The sequence below is a fragment of the Oncorhynchus masou genome, chromosome 16 (assembly GCF_036934945.1).
Source record: "Oncorhynchus masou masou isolate Uvic2021 chromosome 16, UVic_Omas_1.1, whole genome shotgun sequence".
NCBI lineage: Eukaryota > Metazoa > Chordata > Actinopteri > Salmoniformes > Salmonidae > Oncorhynchus > Oncorhynchus masou.
Window position 1 is genome coordinate 12,061,262 of NC_088227.1, and position 16,932 is coordinate 12,078,193.

The following is a 16,932-nucleotide window of genomic DNA, read 5'->3' on the forward strand; positions in this document are numbered from 1 at the left end:
AGGCCAAAGAGTTCAATCTTGGTTTCATCAGACCACAGAATCTTGTTTCTCATGGTCAGAGTCCTTTAGGTGCTTTTTGGCAAACTCCAAGCAGGCTGTCATGTGCCTTTTACTGAGTTGCTTCCATCTGGCCACTCTAACATGAAGGCCTGATTGGTGGAGTACTGAACAGATGGTTGTCCTTCTGGAATGTTCTCCCATCTCCACAGAGGAACTCTGGACCTCTTGTCAGTGACCATCGGTTTCTTGATCACCTCCCTGATGAAAGCCCTTCTCCCCCGATTGCTATTTAATAAGTCTTGGTTGTTTCAAACTTCCATTTAAGAATGTTGGAGGCCACTTTGTTCTTGGTGACCTTCAATGATGCAGACTATTTTTTTGGTACTGTTCCCCAGATCTTTGCAACTTTTTTGGTACCGTTCCCCAGATCTTAAAACTTCCTAAGGCTGCAATCCCGTTAAAGGGATTGGTATGACAACAGCCAGTGAAAGTGCAGAGCGCCAAATTCAACAGAAATCTCATAATTAAAATGTCTCATACATACATGCATTTTATACCATTTTAAAGGTAATCTTGTTAATCCCACCAAAGTCTCCGATTTTTTTTTTTTTCTTCAAATAGGCTTTATAGCGAAAGCACCACAAACGATTATGATAGGTCAGAGCCAAGCCACAGAAAAGCACAGCCATTTTTACAGCCAAAGAGAGGAGTCACAAATTAATCACTAACCTTTGATCTTCATCAGTTGGCACTCATAGGACTTCATGTTACACAATACATGTATGTTTTGTTCGATAGAGTGCATGTAAAAAAAAATCTCAGTATACATTGGTGTGTTATGTTCACTAGTTCCAAAAACTTCCAGTGATATTGCAGAGAGCCACATCATTTTACAGAAATACTCATTATAAATGTCAATGAAAATGCAATTGTTACACAAATATATATACACTTCTCCTTAATGCAATCGCTGTCAGATTTCAAAAAATCTTTACGGAAAAAGCAAACCATGCAATAATCTGAGTACAGCCAAAAAGATATCCGCCATATTGGGTAGTCAACATTAGTCATTAATAGCATTCTAAATATTCACTTACCTTTGATCTTCATCAGAATGCACTCCCAGGAATCCCAGTTCCACATTAAGTGTTTGATAATGTCCATTTATGTCCAAAGAGCTACTTTTGATAGCACGTTTGGTAAACAAATCCAAAGTCATGAAGTGCGTCCCCTAGTTGCAGACGAAATGTCAAAAAGTTCCGTTACTGTCCGTAGAAACATGTCAAATGATGTATGGAATCAATCTTTAGGATGTTTTTAACATAAAACTTCAATAATATTCCAACCTATGTCTGTAGAAAAGCAATGGAACGACAGCTAACTCTCTCGTAACCGCGCCTCAGAGCCTTTGGCAATCTGCCAGACACCTGGCTCAAACAGCCCTTATGAGCCCCCACTTCACAGTAGAATCCTCAAACAAGTTTCTAAAGATGGTTGACATCTAGTGGAAGCCTTGGGAAGTGCAACAAAACCAATATCCCACTGAGTATTCAATAGGGGCTGGGTTAAAAATTGACCAACCTCAGATTTCACACTTCCTGTTTGGATTTCTTCCATATGAGTTCTGTTATACTGACATACATCCTTCAAACAGTTTTAGAAACTTCAGTGTTTTCTATCCAATACTACTAATAATAATATGCATATATTTGCAACTGGGACTGAGGAGCAGGCCATTTACTCTGGGCACCTTTCATCCAAGCTACTCAATACTGCCCCTGCAGCCATAAGAAGTTAACCTGTGACAGGACTGCCAACGCACCCGTTCTCTGCATATAAGTAACCCCTTTACGCATTAGATCAGTAGTTACATGGCTATTACTTTTCGGGAACAGTCGGGTAAATGACAGCTGAAGCTGCTGTGATTCTGAGTATCTTGCGTGACTCATTGCTACATAGCTTTTCATAACTCCCTGTCAACATAATATTGTCTACTCTTGGTTAAATGAGAATTTAGGGAAAGTACCGTGTTTGGGAGAACAGTGTGGGCAGTAGCAATTTTTGTATTTTAGAAATGTCAAGTGGTGCATTGTGGCGATAAGATATGGACCTGTATATTTTTACCACGAGAGAATTTGAATAGCCTATTCCCACCAGAGGCTGATGGGACGAGCGATAGGAGGACGGGCGCATTGTAATGGCTGGAATGGAATAAATGCAACCGTATCAACCATATGGAAACCACATGTTTGACACAGTTCCATGTATTGCACTCCAGCCTTTACACAGAGCCCGTCTTCCTTATAGCTCCTCCCGCCAGACTCCTCTGATTCACACCAGTAATATTACAAAATGTATATCAGCCACCAGCTGCTTCTCCTCTTCTCTATTATGGACTGTATTCTTAGATTCTTGAGAACGCTGCAATGCCTACACTTAAAACCACAATGCTGATTTTGTATTGCAGCCCAACAGCAGCTCCACCACTAAATTTGGTGTAGGTCTAATTCTGAGGACTGGGGAAATGCAAACACTCCAATAGCGCGATGGATACAAGGACTCATGGTCCATGAGAATGACATGAATGTTATACTGATTTTGGACCTATATTGTTTACAAAGACTAATGCGTATATATGAGTATTGATAGGTTAAGACAGTTGTACTAAGCTTGAAGCAGTTCAATAATCAATTGATTAATTGATAACTATATATATATATACTGCTCAAAAAAATAAAGGGAACACTAAAATAACACATCCTAGATCTGAATGAATGAAATATTCTTATTAAATACTTTTTTTCTTTACATAGTTGAATATGCTGACAATAAAATCACACACATTAGCAATGGAAATCAAATTTATCAACCCATGGAGGTACACTTGAAATGAAAGTGGAAAAACAGGCTGATCCAACTTTGATGTAATGTCCTTAAAACAAGTCAAAATGAGGCTCAGTAGTGTGTGTGACCTCCCTACAACGCCTGGGCATGCTCCTGATGAGGTGGCGGATGGTCTCCTGAGGGATCTCCTCCCAGACCTGGACTAAAGCATCTGCCAACGACTCGACCGTCTGGTGCAACGTGGCGTTGGTGGATGGAGCGAGACACGATGTCCCAGATGTGCTCAATTGGATTCAGGTCTGGGGAACGGGCGGGCCAGTCCATAGCATCAATGCCTTCCTCTTACAGGAACTGCTGACACAATCCAGCCACATGAGTTCTAGCATTGTCTTGCATTAGGAGGAACCCAGGGCCAAACGCACCAGCATATGGTCTCACAATGGGTCTGAGGATCTCATCTCGGTACCTAATGGCAGTCAGGCTACCTCTGGCGAGCACATGGAGGGCTGTGCGGCCCACCCCCCAAAGAAATTCCACCCCACACCATGACTGACCCATCGCCAAACCGGTCATGCTGGAGGATGTTGCAGGCAGCAGAACGTTCTCTGCGGCATCTCCAGACTCTGTCACGTGCTCAGTGTGAACCTGCTTTCATCTGTGAAAGCACAGGACACCAGTGGCAAATTTGCCAATCTTGGTGTTCTCTGGCAAATGCCAAATGTCCTGCATGGTGTTGGGCTGTAGTAAGCACAACCCCCACCTGTGGAGGTCGGGCCCTCATACCACCCTCATGGAGTCTGTTTCTGACCGTTTGAGCAGCCACATGCACAATTGTGGCCTGCTGGAGGTCATTTTGCAGGAATCTGGCAGTGCTCCTCCTCCTTGCACAAAGGCGGAGGTAGCGGTCCTGCTGCTGGGTTGTTGCCCTCCTACGGCCTCCGTCTCCTGATGTACTGGCCTGTCTCCTGGTAGCGCCTCCAGCTTCTGGACACTATGCTTACAGACACAGCAAACCTTCTTGCCACAGCTCGCATTGATGTGCCATCCTGGATGAGCTGCACTACCTGAGCCACTTGTGTGGGTTGTAGACTCCGTCTCATGCTACCACTAGAGTCAAAGCACCGCCAGCATTCAAAAGTGACCAAAACATCAGCCAGGAAGCATAGGAACTGAGAAGTGGTCTGTGGTCACCACCTGCAGAACCACTCCTTTATTGGGGGTGTCTTGCTAATTGCCTATAATTTTCACCTGTTATCGATTCCATTTGCACAACAGCATGTGACATTTATTGTCAGTGTTGCTCCCTCAGTGAACAGTTTGATTCCACAGAAGTGTGATTGACTTGGTGTTACATTGTGTTGTTGAAGTGTTCCCTTTATTTTTTTGAGCAGTATATATACACACACACACACTTGAAGTCGGAAGTTTACATATACAGTGCCTTGCGAAAGTATTCGGCCCCCTTGAACTTTGCAACCTTTTGCCACATTTCAGGCTTCAAACATAAAAATATAAAACTGTATTTTTTTGTGAAGAATCAACAACAAGTGGGACACAATCATGAAGTGGAACGACATTTATTGGATATTTAAAACTTTTTTATCAAATCAAAAACTGAAAAATTGGGCGTGCAAAATTATTCAGCCCCTTTACTTTCAGTGCAGCAAACTCTCTCCAGAAGTTCAGTGAGGATCTCTGAATGACCTAAATGACTAATGATGATAAATACAATCCACCTGTGTGTAATCAAGTCTCCGTATAAATGCACCTGCACTGTGATAGTCTCAGAGGTCCGTTAAAAGCGCAGAGAGCATCATGAAGAACAAGGAACACACCAGGCAGGTCCGAGATACTCTTGTGAAGAAGTTTAAAGCCGGATTTGGATACAAAAAGATTTCCCAAGCTTTAAACATCCCAAGGAGCACTGTGCAAGCGATAATATTGAAATGGAAGGAGTATCAGACCACTGCAAATCTACCAAGACCTGGCCGTCCCTCTAAACTTTCAGCTCATACAAGGAGAAGACTGATCAGAGATGCAGCCAAGAGGCCCATGATCACTCTGGATGAACTGCAGAGATCTACAGCTGAGGTGGGAGACTCTGTCCATAGGACAACAATCAGTCGTATATTGCACAAATCTGGCCTTTATGGAAGAGTGGCAAGAAGAAAGTCATTTCTTAAAGATATCCATAAAAAGTGTTGTTTAAAGTTTGCCACAAGCCACCTGGGAGACACACCAAACATTTGGAAGAAGGTGCTCTGGTCAGATGAAACCAAAATTGAACTTTTTGGCAACGATGCAAAACGTTATGTTTGGCGTAAAAGCAACACGGCTCATCACCCTGAACACACCATTTCCACTGTCAAACATGGTGGTGGCAGCATCATGGTTTGGGCCTGTTTTTCTTCAGCAGGGACAGGGAAGATGGTTAAAATTAATGGGAAGATGGATGGAGCCAAATGCAGGACCATTCTGGGAGAAAACCTGATGGAGTCTGCAAAAGACCTGAGACTGGGACAGAGATTTGTCTTCCAACAAGACAATGATCCAAAACATAAAGCAAAACCTACAATGGAATGGTTCAAAAATAAACATATCCAGGTGTTAGAATGGCCAAGTCAAAGTCCAGACCTGAATCCAATCGAGAATCTGTGGAAAGAACTGAAAACTGCTGTTCACAAATGCTCTCCATCCAACCTCACTGAGCTCGAGCTGTTTTGCAAGGAGGAATGGGAAAAAAATTCAGTCTCTCGATGTGCAAAACTGATAGAGACATACCCCAAGCGACTTACAGCTGTAATCGCAGCAAAAGGTGGCGCTACAAAGTATTAACTTAAGGGGGCTGAATAATTTTGCTCGCCCAATTTTTCAGTTTTTGATTTGTTAAAGTTTGAAATATCCAATAAATGTCGTTCCACTTCATGATTGTGTCCCACTTGTTGTTGATTCTTCACAAAAAAATACAGTTTTATATCTTTATGTTTGAAGCCTGAAATGTGGCAAAAGGTTGCAAAGTTCAAGGGGGCCGAATACTTTCGCAAGGCACTGTACCTAAGCCGAATACAATTAAACTCAGTTTTTCACAATTCCTGACTTTTTAATCTTAGTAAAAATTCTTTCTTAGGTCAGTTAGGATCACCACTTTATTTTAAGAATGAGAAATGTTAGAATAATAGTAGTGATTTATTTCAGCTTTTATTTCTTTCATCACATTCCTAGTGGGTCAGAAGTTTACATACACTCAATTAGAATTTGATTGCATTGCCTTTAAATTGTTTCACTTGGTTCAAATGTTTCGGGTGGCCTTCCACAAGCTTCCGACAATAAGTTGGGTGAATTTTGGCCCATTCCTCTTTACAGAGCTTGTGTAACTGAAGTTTGTCGGCCTCCTTGTTCGCACACAAATATTCTATGGGATTGAAGTCAGGGCTTTGAGATGGCCACTCCAATACCTTGACTTTGTTGTCCTTAAGCCATTTTGCCACAACTTTGGAAGTATGCTTGGGGTCATTGTCCATTTTGGAAGACCCATTTGCGACCAAGCTTTAACTTCCTGACTGATGTCTTGATGTTGCTTCAATATATACACATACTTTTCTTTCCTCATGCTGCCATCTATTTTGTGAAGTGCAGCAAAGCACCCCCACAACATGATGCTGCCACCCCCGTGCTTCATGGCTGGGATGGTGTTCTTCGGCTTGCAAGCCTCCCCCCTTTTCCTCCAAACATAACGATGGTCATTATGGCCAAACAGTTCTATTTTTGTTTTATCAGATCAGAGGACATTTCTTCAAAAAGTACGATCTTTGTCCCCATGTACAGTTGCATACCATAATCTGGCTTTTTTATGGCGGTTTTGAAACAGTGACTTCTTCCTTGCAGAGCGTCATTTTAGGTTATGTCGATATAGGACTTTTGTACCCGTTTCCTACATCTTCACAAGGTCCTTTGCTGTTGTTCTGGGATTGATTTGTACTTTTCGCACATTCATCTGAGTACATTCATATCTAGGAGACAGAACACGTCTCCTTCCTGAGCGGTATGAAGGCTGTGTGGTCCCATGGTGTTTCTACTATTTATTTATTTTGTACAGATGAACGTGGTACTTTTAGGCATTTGGAAATTGCTCGAAGGATGAACCAGACTTGTGAAGGTATTTAATTATTTTTTTTCTGACGTCTTGGCTGATTTTTTTTCCTTTGGTTTTCCCATGATGTCAAGCAAGAGGCACTAAGTTTGAAGGTAGGCCTTGAAATACATCCACAGGTACTCCTTCAATTGACTCAAATGATGTCAATTAGTCTATCAGAAGCTTCTAAAGTTATGACATTTTCTGGAGTTTTCCAAGCTGTTGAAAGGCACAGTCAACTTAGTGCATGTAAACTTCTGACCCACTGGAAATGTGATTACAGTGAAATAATCTGTCTGTAAATAACTGCATGACAAAAGCAATTTTGCCAACAAAGTAGATGTCTTAACCGACTTGCCAAAACTATACTTTGTTAACAAGAAATGTGTGGAGTGGTTGAAAATGAGTTTTAATGACTCCAACCTAAGTGAATGTAAGCTTCCGACTTCAACTCTGTATTTAGACCTTTTGCAATTGAGCTCATTGTTTATCCTTGATGTTTCTACAACTTGATTGGAGTCCACCTGTGGTAAATTCAATTGATTGGACATGACTTGGAAAGGCACACACCTGTCTATATAAGGTGCCACAGTGGACGGTGCATTTCAGAGCAAAAACCAAGCTATAAGGTTGAAGGAATTGTCCATAGAGCTCTGAGACAGGATTGTGTTGGCACAGATCTGGGGAAGGGTACCCACAAATGTCTGCAGCATTGAAGATCCCAAGAACACAGTGGCCTCCATCATTCTTAAATGGAACAAGTTTGAAACCACCAAGACTCTTCCTAGAGCTGGCCGGGCGGACAAACTGAGCATCGGGTGAGAAGGGCCTTGGCCAGGGAAGTGACCAGGAATTCGACGGTCACTCTGACAGAGCTCCAGAGTTCCTCTTTGGAGATGGGAGAACCTTCCAGAAGGACAACCATCTCTGTAACACTCCACCAATCAGGCCTTTATGTTAGTGGCCATATGGAAGCTACTCAGTAAAAGGCACATGATAGCCCACTTTGAGTTTGCCAAAAAGCACCTAAAGGACTCAGACCGTGAGAGACAACATTCTCTCGTCTGATGAAACCAGGATTGAACTATTTGGCCTGAATGTTAAGCGTCACGTGTGGAGAACCTGGCACCATCCCTATGATGAAGCATGGTGGTGACAGCATCGTTCTGTGTTTTTTTTTTTTTTTTTTTTTTTTTTTTTTAATCGGCAGGCACTGGGAAACTAGTCAGGATTAATGGATCGATGTACAGAGATTCTTAATGAAAACCTGTTCCAGAGCACTCTGGATCTCATCCGAGTGTGAAGGTTCACTTTCCAACGAGACAACGACCCTAAGTATACAGCCAAGACAACGCAGCAGTGGCAACAAGTCTCAATGTCCTTGAGTGGCCCAGCCAGACCTGGGACTTGAACCTGATTGGACATCTCTGGAGAGACCTAAAAATAGCTGAACAGTAAACACTCCCAATCCAACGTGACCGAGCATGAGAGGATCAGCAGAGAAGAATGGAAGAATCTCCCCAAATACAGATGTGCCAAGCTTGTAGCTCACACAATTCTATAGTCGCTGCCAAAGTTGCTTCAACAAAGTACTGAGTAAAGGGTTTGAAAACTCCAAACATTTGCATAAGTATATTTTAAATAAGTGAATATCTGAACTTGTTTCTTCTTCCATTTTAGAATAAGACTAACAAAATGTGAAGTCAAGGTGTCTCAATACTTTCCGAAGTCACTGTATATCACATCTTGGAAACCATTTGAACAGCAGGAAGTCTTTCAGATTGTGTCTTTTGAGGCCCAACAGGCAAAGATCAACTAGGCCACATTCGTATGAATTCATTTAACCAAGAAACAGATGTACTTCAGCTCAAATGTTGGGCTAAATTGAGGTTACATCCATCTGCTGTTACTGGAGCTGACTTTCCATTTTCTCCTGATAAAACTGGAGGGTTATTTTCAAGCAGAATTGTCCATAGCAGGGTTGCAGTTTGGGAGTCCAGACTTCCTGTCTCGTGCACCTGGGTGTGTGTATCCTCATGGGTGATTCAGTGGGCCTAGGAAACCAAATTGAAACTATCCAAAACCACCTTTTATGCTCGCTCTCCTCCCACAGTCCCCTCAATCAGCTAAACCTGTTACAAACAATAACTCCCTCAACGGGAGAAATGATGGTGTGGTTGAGTTTACTTGCTCGGCACTGACATGAGGCAAAGATCCTGTGTCTAGGTCTATGGTATAACTCCAGTTAGGCTGTTGTGTCCACTCTGTGCAGTAAACTCACCCACACCCTCTTGCCTCATCTCTCCCATTTGAGGGAGTTCTTGTTCACCATGCATGTGTAAAGTAGGGCCCTTGATGCGAGTTGATACCTGCCTGTATGCAAGGCATGATGGTTGCAGAAAACCTGTATTATACACACAGAAATCTTAATTGTGTACTCCTCTCCTCAAAACCCATGAGAGGAAGGTCAGAGGGGTGGTACCTCTGGCTTTCTCATCCAATAGTGTTTTGAGACAAGGAGTATGCAATTGAGATCTACTCACACTTCAATCAATCACACTTATTTATAAAGCCCTTTTTTTACATCTGCAGATGTCACAAAGTGCTATATTGAAACCCAGCCTAAAACCCCAAAAATAGTATCCAAGTCTGGATATTAATGGGATGATTACACGTATTCCCCTCACTCACACACTGGGTGTGATTTATCTGTATCCTGCCCATGTCAACATTCAATACTAAGTTCAAAAGTACACTGAACAAAAATATAACTGCAACATGTAACAATATTTTTCTAAGATTCTACTCTGTTATAGTTCATATAAGAATGTAAACTGAAAACTTCATTAGGCACTAAGCTATGGATTTTCACATGTACAGATCCTTGCGACCTGGGGCCGTGCGTTATGGCGGCAGATGAATGGCACAACAATGGGCCAGGATCTCGTCACAGTATCTCTGCGTTCAAATTGCCATCAATAAAATGCAATCGTGTTCGTTGTCCTTAGCTTATGCCTGTCCACTATGGGGCACTCTGTTCATAACTTTGACTTTGGCAAACTGCTGGCCCACACGGTCTGCCATTGCCCGGTATGGTTGAAACCGGGATTAATCTGTGGAGAACACACTTCTGAGCATGCAGATGAGGTTTCTGAAAGTTTGTGTGTAAACTGGGTTTGCACAAGTGAAGAATTTATCAGCTGTCGGGTGACTGGTCTCAGACGATCCCGCAGGTAAGGAAGCTGAATGTGGAGGTCCTGGGCTGGTGTGGTTACACGTGGTCTGCAGTTGTGAGGCCGGTTGAATGTACTACCAAATTCCCTAAAATCACGGAGTTGGCTTTTGGTAGAGAAATTAACATTACTCACTCAGGCAAACGCTCTGGTGGACATTCATGCAGTCGGCATGCCAATTTCACGCTCCCTCGACTTGAGACATCTGTGGCATTGTGTTTTTGTTTTGTGACAAAACTGCTAATTTTAGTGGCTGTCACCAGCACATGTTTAGTTTATATTTTTGTTCAGTGTAGTATAGCCATTTTCCAGGTTCTGGGTACAAAAAGTATGTCATATAGAAAAGATAATGCTCTGTTGATATTGTGAATATTCAACCACATTCCCACACCTCCCTCCATATCACCTCATGGGCAGACCTGTATGACAGACTAGGGTGCATCAACAGAGCTACACCAATTCTGAGTGTTACAGAACATATGTATAGCATGGCAGAATGTGAGTGCAATGCATGCATACCAGATCTGTCTACCTCCACACTGAGGTCAAAGTTCACTGGGGCTTCCTGCTCACCAGTCTGCCCTCTGAGTAGAAGCAGTGCCGATCCCTGTATTCCCAGATCATGGAGGAAAGTGAGAGAGAGCGAAGAGAAATTAGCAGATCTGTAAAGAAAAATGTGTATAATACAGAAAGACATTTAAGTATTTGGAGTGATATTTCACAACTTGGTAGGAACATGATCAATAATGTGTAGCTAATACTGTATAAACACATGATCAGCGTTTACGGGGGTAATTTTCTTTCTCACTAATGTAAGGTCACAGTGGATGTTATATTTTGTAACGTTAATGTCAACATATGGTGCTATTTGGCCTGTCTTATGACTTCTGCACCCTTTTACTCCTCTAAGCAGCAACGTTGCATCCAGGTCGGCTGCCCAGAATGTTACATCGCCAGGCCGAGACAGGTGCCCTAGTAGGCTGGGAAGGCGGGATTAGAGTGAGTGGCAACATCTTGGTTGTGGCCGGTTTGAACAAACTTCCACCTCACAGAACGGTGGCATACGTGATGTGTTATTGCTTTGTTTTATTCGGTTGGAGTAGAATACCGAAAGATCATATCCTGCCTGTCTTGAGACTGACTGTCATGTTTAGACATGTTGACCATCTTTTCCTTGGTCACATTGGGTGTTGAGGTCTGCGCAGGACTGATTACTTCATCCCGCCTGTACCTGCTGGCTTTCTGTCTGACTCCCACTCCCAACTGCAAGAACTGGTCCCAAACCGAACAGCAGGCCTGCAATGTTATTTTAGGCATATGTGACTCAGCTCACTTGCCAGCCATGGTCCCATCAATTTTGCGCCTTATAGGCAGTAGGTTTGTTCAGTCGTGGCGCAAAGCCAAGGTAGTTAAAGCCATATTACAACCTATATTGTAGTAATTGTTGTTTTCTCTATAACCCATTCATTCACACACCACCATGATATACAATAAGGTCATGATGACAAAAAGACAAGTCAGAGTGGTGGAATAAACCACATTTATTTCATCACAAAACCAAACAGCAACATCTGTCTGAAGTCCACAAAGCAAATATTGTATGAAACAAACTTACCTGCAACATGGTCAAGCAAGTTAATATTTTCAACAGTATACTAAACTACTGAACGAGTTACTACTGAACGAGTTACTGCAAGTCAGCACAAAAATAACAGGAGCATTGCCTCTGCTATTTCAGGAACATTTCAACTTAAACATTTATACAACGTCAAATCAACATATGCTTAGTTTAATATACGGAAAACAGATACCAAAAACAATTTATTCCAGTCAATGTTGATAAGTATCATTTGTCTGTCCATGGTACTGATTTCTGTGTGTGCGTGCGCAATTAAAACCCTACTTGTAGACTAGTTGAATGCCAATGTCATCCTCTTTCATCTTGGCAAGACGGTCTATGGCTCTGTCGTAGTTTTGTTTTTGTTGTCATAGGCTTGTAAGCATTTTGGCTAGTGTAACAGTATAAGTTTAGACCGTCCCCCTCGCCCATACACGGGCGCGAACCAGGGACCCTCTGCACACATTAACAGTCACCCACGAAGAATCGTTACCCATCGCTCCACAAAGCCGCGGCGCTTGCAGAGCAAGGGGAACCGATTGAAACGGTATTTAGCGCGTACCACCGCTAACTAGCTAGCTATTTCACATCCGTTACACTAGGTAGCTTAACTTCCTTACATGGGAAACAATGAACCAGCTAAATTGGCTAGTTAGCTAACTTGAGCCTATTAGACACATGTTTAACTTCCAGGCCAGTAGCAAGCTAGCTACTGCAGGATATCAACACAAGCATACCAGAAACACAGTTTTGCATAGGAAGTGATTTGATTCGTGTGAAGCCAAATCCAAACGGGTCATTCTTGGCGTTTTACTGCACGAGGACAACCCACAGTTGAACTCAGCTCAACGCTGATTGGCCAATTATTATATAAAACATTTTTATCAAGGGAGGCCTAATACTTGATGTTATCAATCATTCAAATGCTACGGCGGCAACATGTTATACTCTTTCGGTCCAGACAGCATGAGATACATGGCTACAAATACTGAGACCGAGTGGAGCTGTTTCCCTCGCTTGTATGATTCTTCCGGTGAGATTCAGCCGCTTGTGAATTGACGGAAATTATGAACACACAGGGAGAGATGAGAATATTTTATAATTTTAATGTTTTTAGTCGTCAAATATTTGGGGAATCCTGGTTTCCCTTGGAATCTGTGAATACACGCCACTGGTTGAATTACCATAGATTCTCACGGGCCCTTTCTATATTACTATTATTACTGGGCTATACCAGCCAATTTAGGCCGTCATTGTAAATAAGAACTTGTTCTTAAATGACTTGCCTAGTTAAATAAAAAATATGCTAGATGTAGTTTGAAGAGATCAGAGTGTCTCTTGAGCTATTTTATAGTCTACCATTTTTAGGAGTGTGAAGATTTTCAGAGGGCGACATATCAATATTTGTTTCTAGGCAATGTCGTAATTTATAGGCTAATCATATATTTGGGAAGTATATTTCCTTGGAAAAATAACTGCCCCGTTCTTCTCCCCGCCATGCATAAGCTATAGCCTACTCTATTAAATTGAGACCACACGCACACCTGATCTTGCTGGTATAGCTATTGAACTTCAAGCAGCAAGAATGATTACCGCGACACTTGCTTCGTTTTGCATATAGGATAAAGCCTACCTTTTTAGGAGGAGGATTTGCAGGCAGGGACAAATAAATGGGTAAAAAATACTTATTGAAAATGAAAAGGCTCACCATAGTAGCCGAACATGCTGACTACACCGGGCATGCGCGTGCATATAGATTTTTGTCCATCCACACCAGACGCGATCTGGACACGCAGGTTGAAATATCAAAACGAACTCTGAACCAACTATTCATTTGGAGACCAGTCGAAACATTCATGTATATTTAGCTAGCTTGCTGTTGCTATATAAGTTGTCATGGGATATAAACGTTGGGTTGTTTTTATTTTTTTGTATTTTACCCCCCTTCTCCCCAATATCTCATCGCTGCAACTCCCTAACGGACTTGGGAGAGGCGAAGGTGGAGTCATGCGTCCACCGAAACATGACCAGCCGAACCGCGCTCCTTAACATCCACCAGCTTAACCCGGGGAAGCTAGCCGCACCAATGTGTCGGAGGGAATACCGTTCAACTGGCGACCGGGGTCAACCTGCAGGCCCCCGGCACACCACAAGGAAGCGTTATGGCTCGTGCGTGATGACCCAAGTAAAGACCCCCCGGCCAAACCCTCCCCTAACCGGACGACGCTGGTCCAATTGTGCGCCGCTACTGTGGCAAAACCCGAGAATGAACCCAGGTCTGTAGTAATGCCTCTAGCACTGCTGCGGCACTCAGGATGCCCATTGGGTTGTTATTTTACCTGAAATGCATAAGGTTATTTTTTTTCCTGTATTTTTGACCTATTTTGAGTCACACACTTTTGTGTTCTCTACTCTGACAATGAATCCACAGATAAAAGGGGAAAGGGTTAGTTTCTAGTTCTTCTGGAAAAACTTGGTTCTGTTTTTGATGCACTGCAAGTCCCGCTTCTCCCTTCTCTTCATTGCTTTTTAGGAGCATATACCCATGTGGGTGATTAAAAGATGAACTGAGGTCCACACTCCAGTCGGTGGTGATAATGCAACTTGAAGTTGGTTGCCAACTGCAATATAAAGTCCACATAAGACTGGGAAAACTTTCCACTTGCTTCCACCACATAAACATCGTCTTTCCTCGGTTTCAACACACACTGCCGTGTTCCAAACTGTCTCTGGAAGCAATGTCAGCACAATAACTGTTCGTCAGGAGCTTCATGAAATGGTTTTCCATGACCGAGCAGGCGCACAGAAGCCTAAAATCACCATGTGCAATTCCAAGCGTCGGCTGGAATGGTGTAACGCTCACTGCCATTGGACTCTGGAGAGATGAATCACGCGTCACCACCTGTCAGTCCGACGGACAAAACTGGGTTTGGCAGATGCCAGGAGAACGCTACCTGCCCAAATGCATAGTGCCAACTGTAAAGTTTGGTGGAGGAGGAACAATGGTCTGGGGCTGTTTTTCATGATTCGGGCTCGGCCCCTTAGTTCCAGTGAAGGGAAATCTTAACGCTACAGCATAGTGACATTCTAGATGATTCTGTGCTTCCAGCTTTGTGACAACAGTTTGGGGAAAGCCCTTTCCTGTTTCAGCATGACAATGCCCCTGTGCACAAAGCGAGGTCCATACAGAGATGGTTTGTTGAGATCGGTGTGGAAGAACTTGACAAGCCTGCACAGAGCCATGACCTCAACCCTATCGAACACCTTTGAATGAATTGGAACTCCGACTGCGAGCCAGGCCTAATCGCCCAACATCAGTGCCAGACCTCACTAATGCTCATGTGGCTGAATGCTGCAGGGTCTTGATCCCAGTGTTCCAACATCTAGTGGAAATCCTTCCTAGAAGAGTGGTTATAGCAGCAACGGGATGGACCAACTCCATATGAATGCCCATGATTGGGGCATGAGCTGTTCAACGAGCAGGTGTCCATACTTTTGGTCATATAGTGTATATATGCTTCAGTTTGCTGCCATGTGACTGGTTTCACATTTGTCTCCCAGTGATTGAAGTATATATATGTATATATATGTATATGTATGTCTTTCAAAGATAATTTGTAATAATCCCAAAAAAATTCACAAATCTTCATTGTAAAGGGTTTAAACTCTGTTTCCCATTCTTGTTCAATGAACCCTAAAAAATTAATGAACATGCACCTGTGGAACGGTCATTAAGACACTAACAGCTTAAAGACGGTAGGCAATTAAGGTCACAGTTATGAAAACTTAGGACACTAAAGAGGCCTTTCTACTGACTCTGAAAAACACCAATAGAAAGATGCCCAGGGGCCCTGCTCATCTGTGTGAGCGTGCCTTTGGCATGCTGCAAGGAGGCATGAGGACTGCAGATGTGGCCAGGGCAATAAATTTCAATGTCCGTACTGTGAGACGCCTAAGACAGCGCTACAGGGAGACAGGATGGACAGCGGATCTTCCTCACAGTGGCAGACCACGTGTAACAACACCTGCACAGGATCGGTACATCCGAACATCACACCTGCGGGACAGGTGCAATATGGCAAACACAACTGCCTGAGTTACACCAGGAATGCACAATCTCTCCATCAGTGCTCAGACTGTCCGCAATTGATCGAGACTGGACTGAGGGCTTGTAGGCCTGGCTTGATCGAGGCTCGACTGAGGGCTTGTTGTAAGGCAGGTCCTAACCAGCCATCACCGGCAACATCGCCTATGGGCACAAACCCACCATCGCTGGACCAGACAGGACTGGCAAAAAGTGCTCTTCACTGATGAGTTGCGATTTTGTCTCACCAGGGTTGATGGTCGGATTCGCGTTCATGGTCGAAAGAATGTTACACCGAGGCCTCTACTCTGGAGTGGGATCAATTTGGAGGTGAAGGGTCTGTCATGGTCTCGGGCGGTGTGTCACAGCATCATCGGACTGAGCTTGTTGTCATTGCAGGCAATCTCAACGCTGTGCAAGACAGGAATGTCAGTGTTCTGTCATTGGCAGCAAAGAGCCCGGATCTTAATCCCATTGACCACGTCTGGGACCTGTTGGATTGGAGGGCTAGGGCCATTCCCAGCATGAATGTCCAGGAACTTGCAGTTGTCTTGGGGGAAGAGTGGGGTAACATCTCACAGCAAGAACTGGCACCTCTGGTGCAGTCCATGAGGAGGAGATGCACTGCAATACTTAATGCAGCTGGTGGCCACACCAGATACTGACTGTTCGTTTTGATTTTGACCCCCCTCCTCTAATCTTTTGTTCATACAAATATTTACACTAGTTAATTTTGCTGGAAATAAACGCAGTTGGCAGTGGGAAGACATTTCTTTTTTGCTGAGTTTATTTACAATTCCCTTATCCAAACAGATTACTCATTTTACTGAGCTCTTATCAAGACCTTAATGTTTTCCTTGCTCGCAAAGGTGGTGGAATTATTAAGGACTTTGACTTATCTGTAGACAAACCTGTGCCATATTTTATTTGTTCTCCAACCCAAACGAGTAGCAGGTCAATAGCCTGCTGTTCTCATGCTTAAATTCAAGGTCTGAATACGTATAGAGAGAAGTCCATTAAA

General features: G+C 43.2%; 1 protein-coding gene across 2 annotated transcripts in view; it reads left to right on the forward strand.

The window, feature by feature from the left end:
- The window catches only part of LOC135557476 (acyl-CoA:lysophosphatidylglycerol acyltransferase 1-like), an 82,740-nt gene that overhangs the window by 3,016 nt on the left and 62,792 nt on the right, over positions 1-16,932 (forward strand). The window contains exon 1 of one of the 2 annotated variants that reach the window (XM_064990748.1): positions 12,736-12,860. The exons of the other annotated variant lie outside the window; for it this stretch is intronic. Coding sequence (XP_064846820.1) covers positions 12,767-12,860 — 94 coding nt within the window. The 5' untranslated portion in view covers positions 12,736-12,766. Of the gene's footprint in view, positions 1-12,735; positions 12,861-16,932 lie in introns of those variants that run through there. 2 annotated transcript variants of the gene reach the window in all.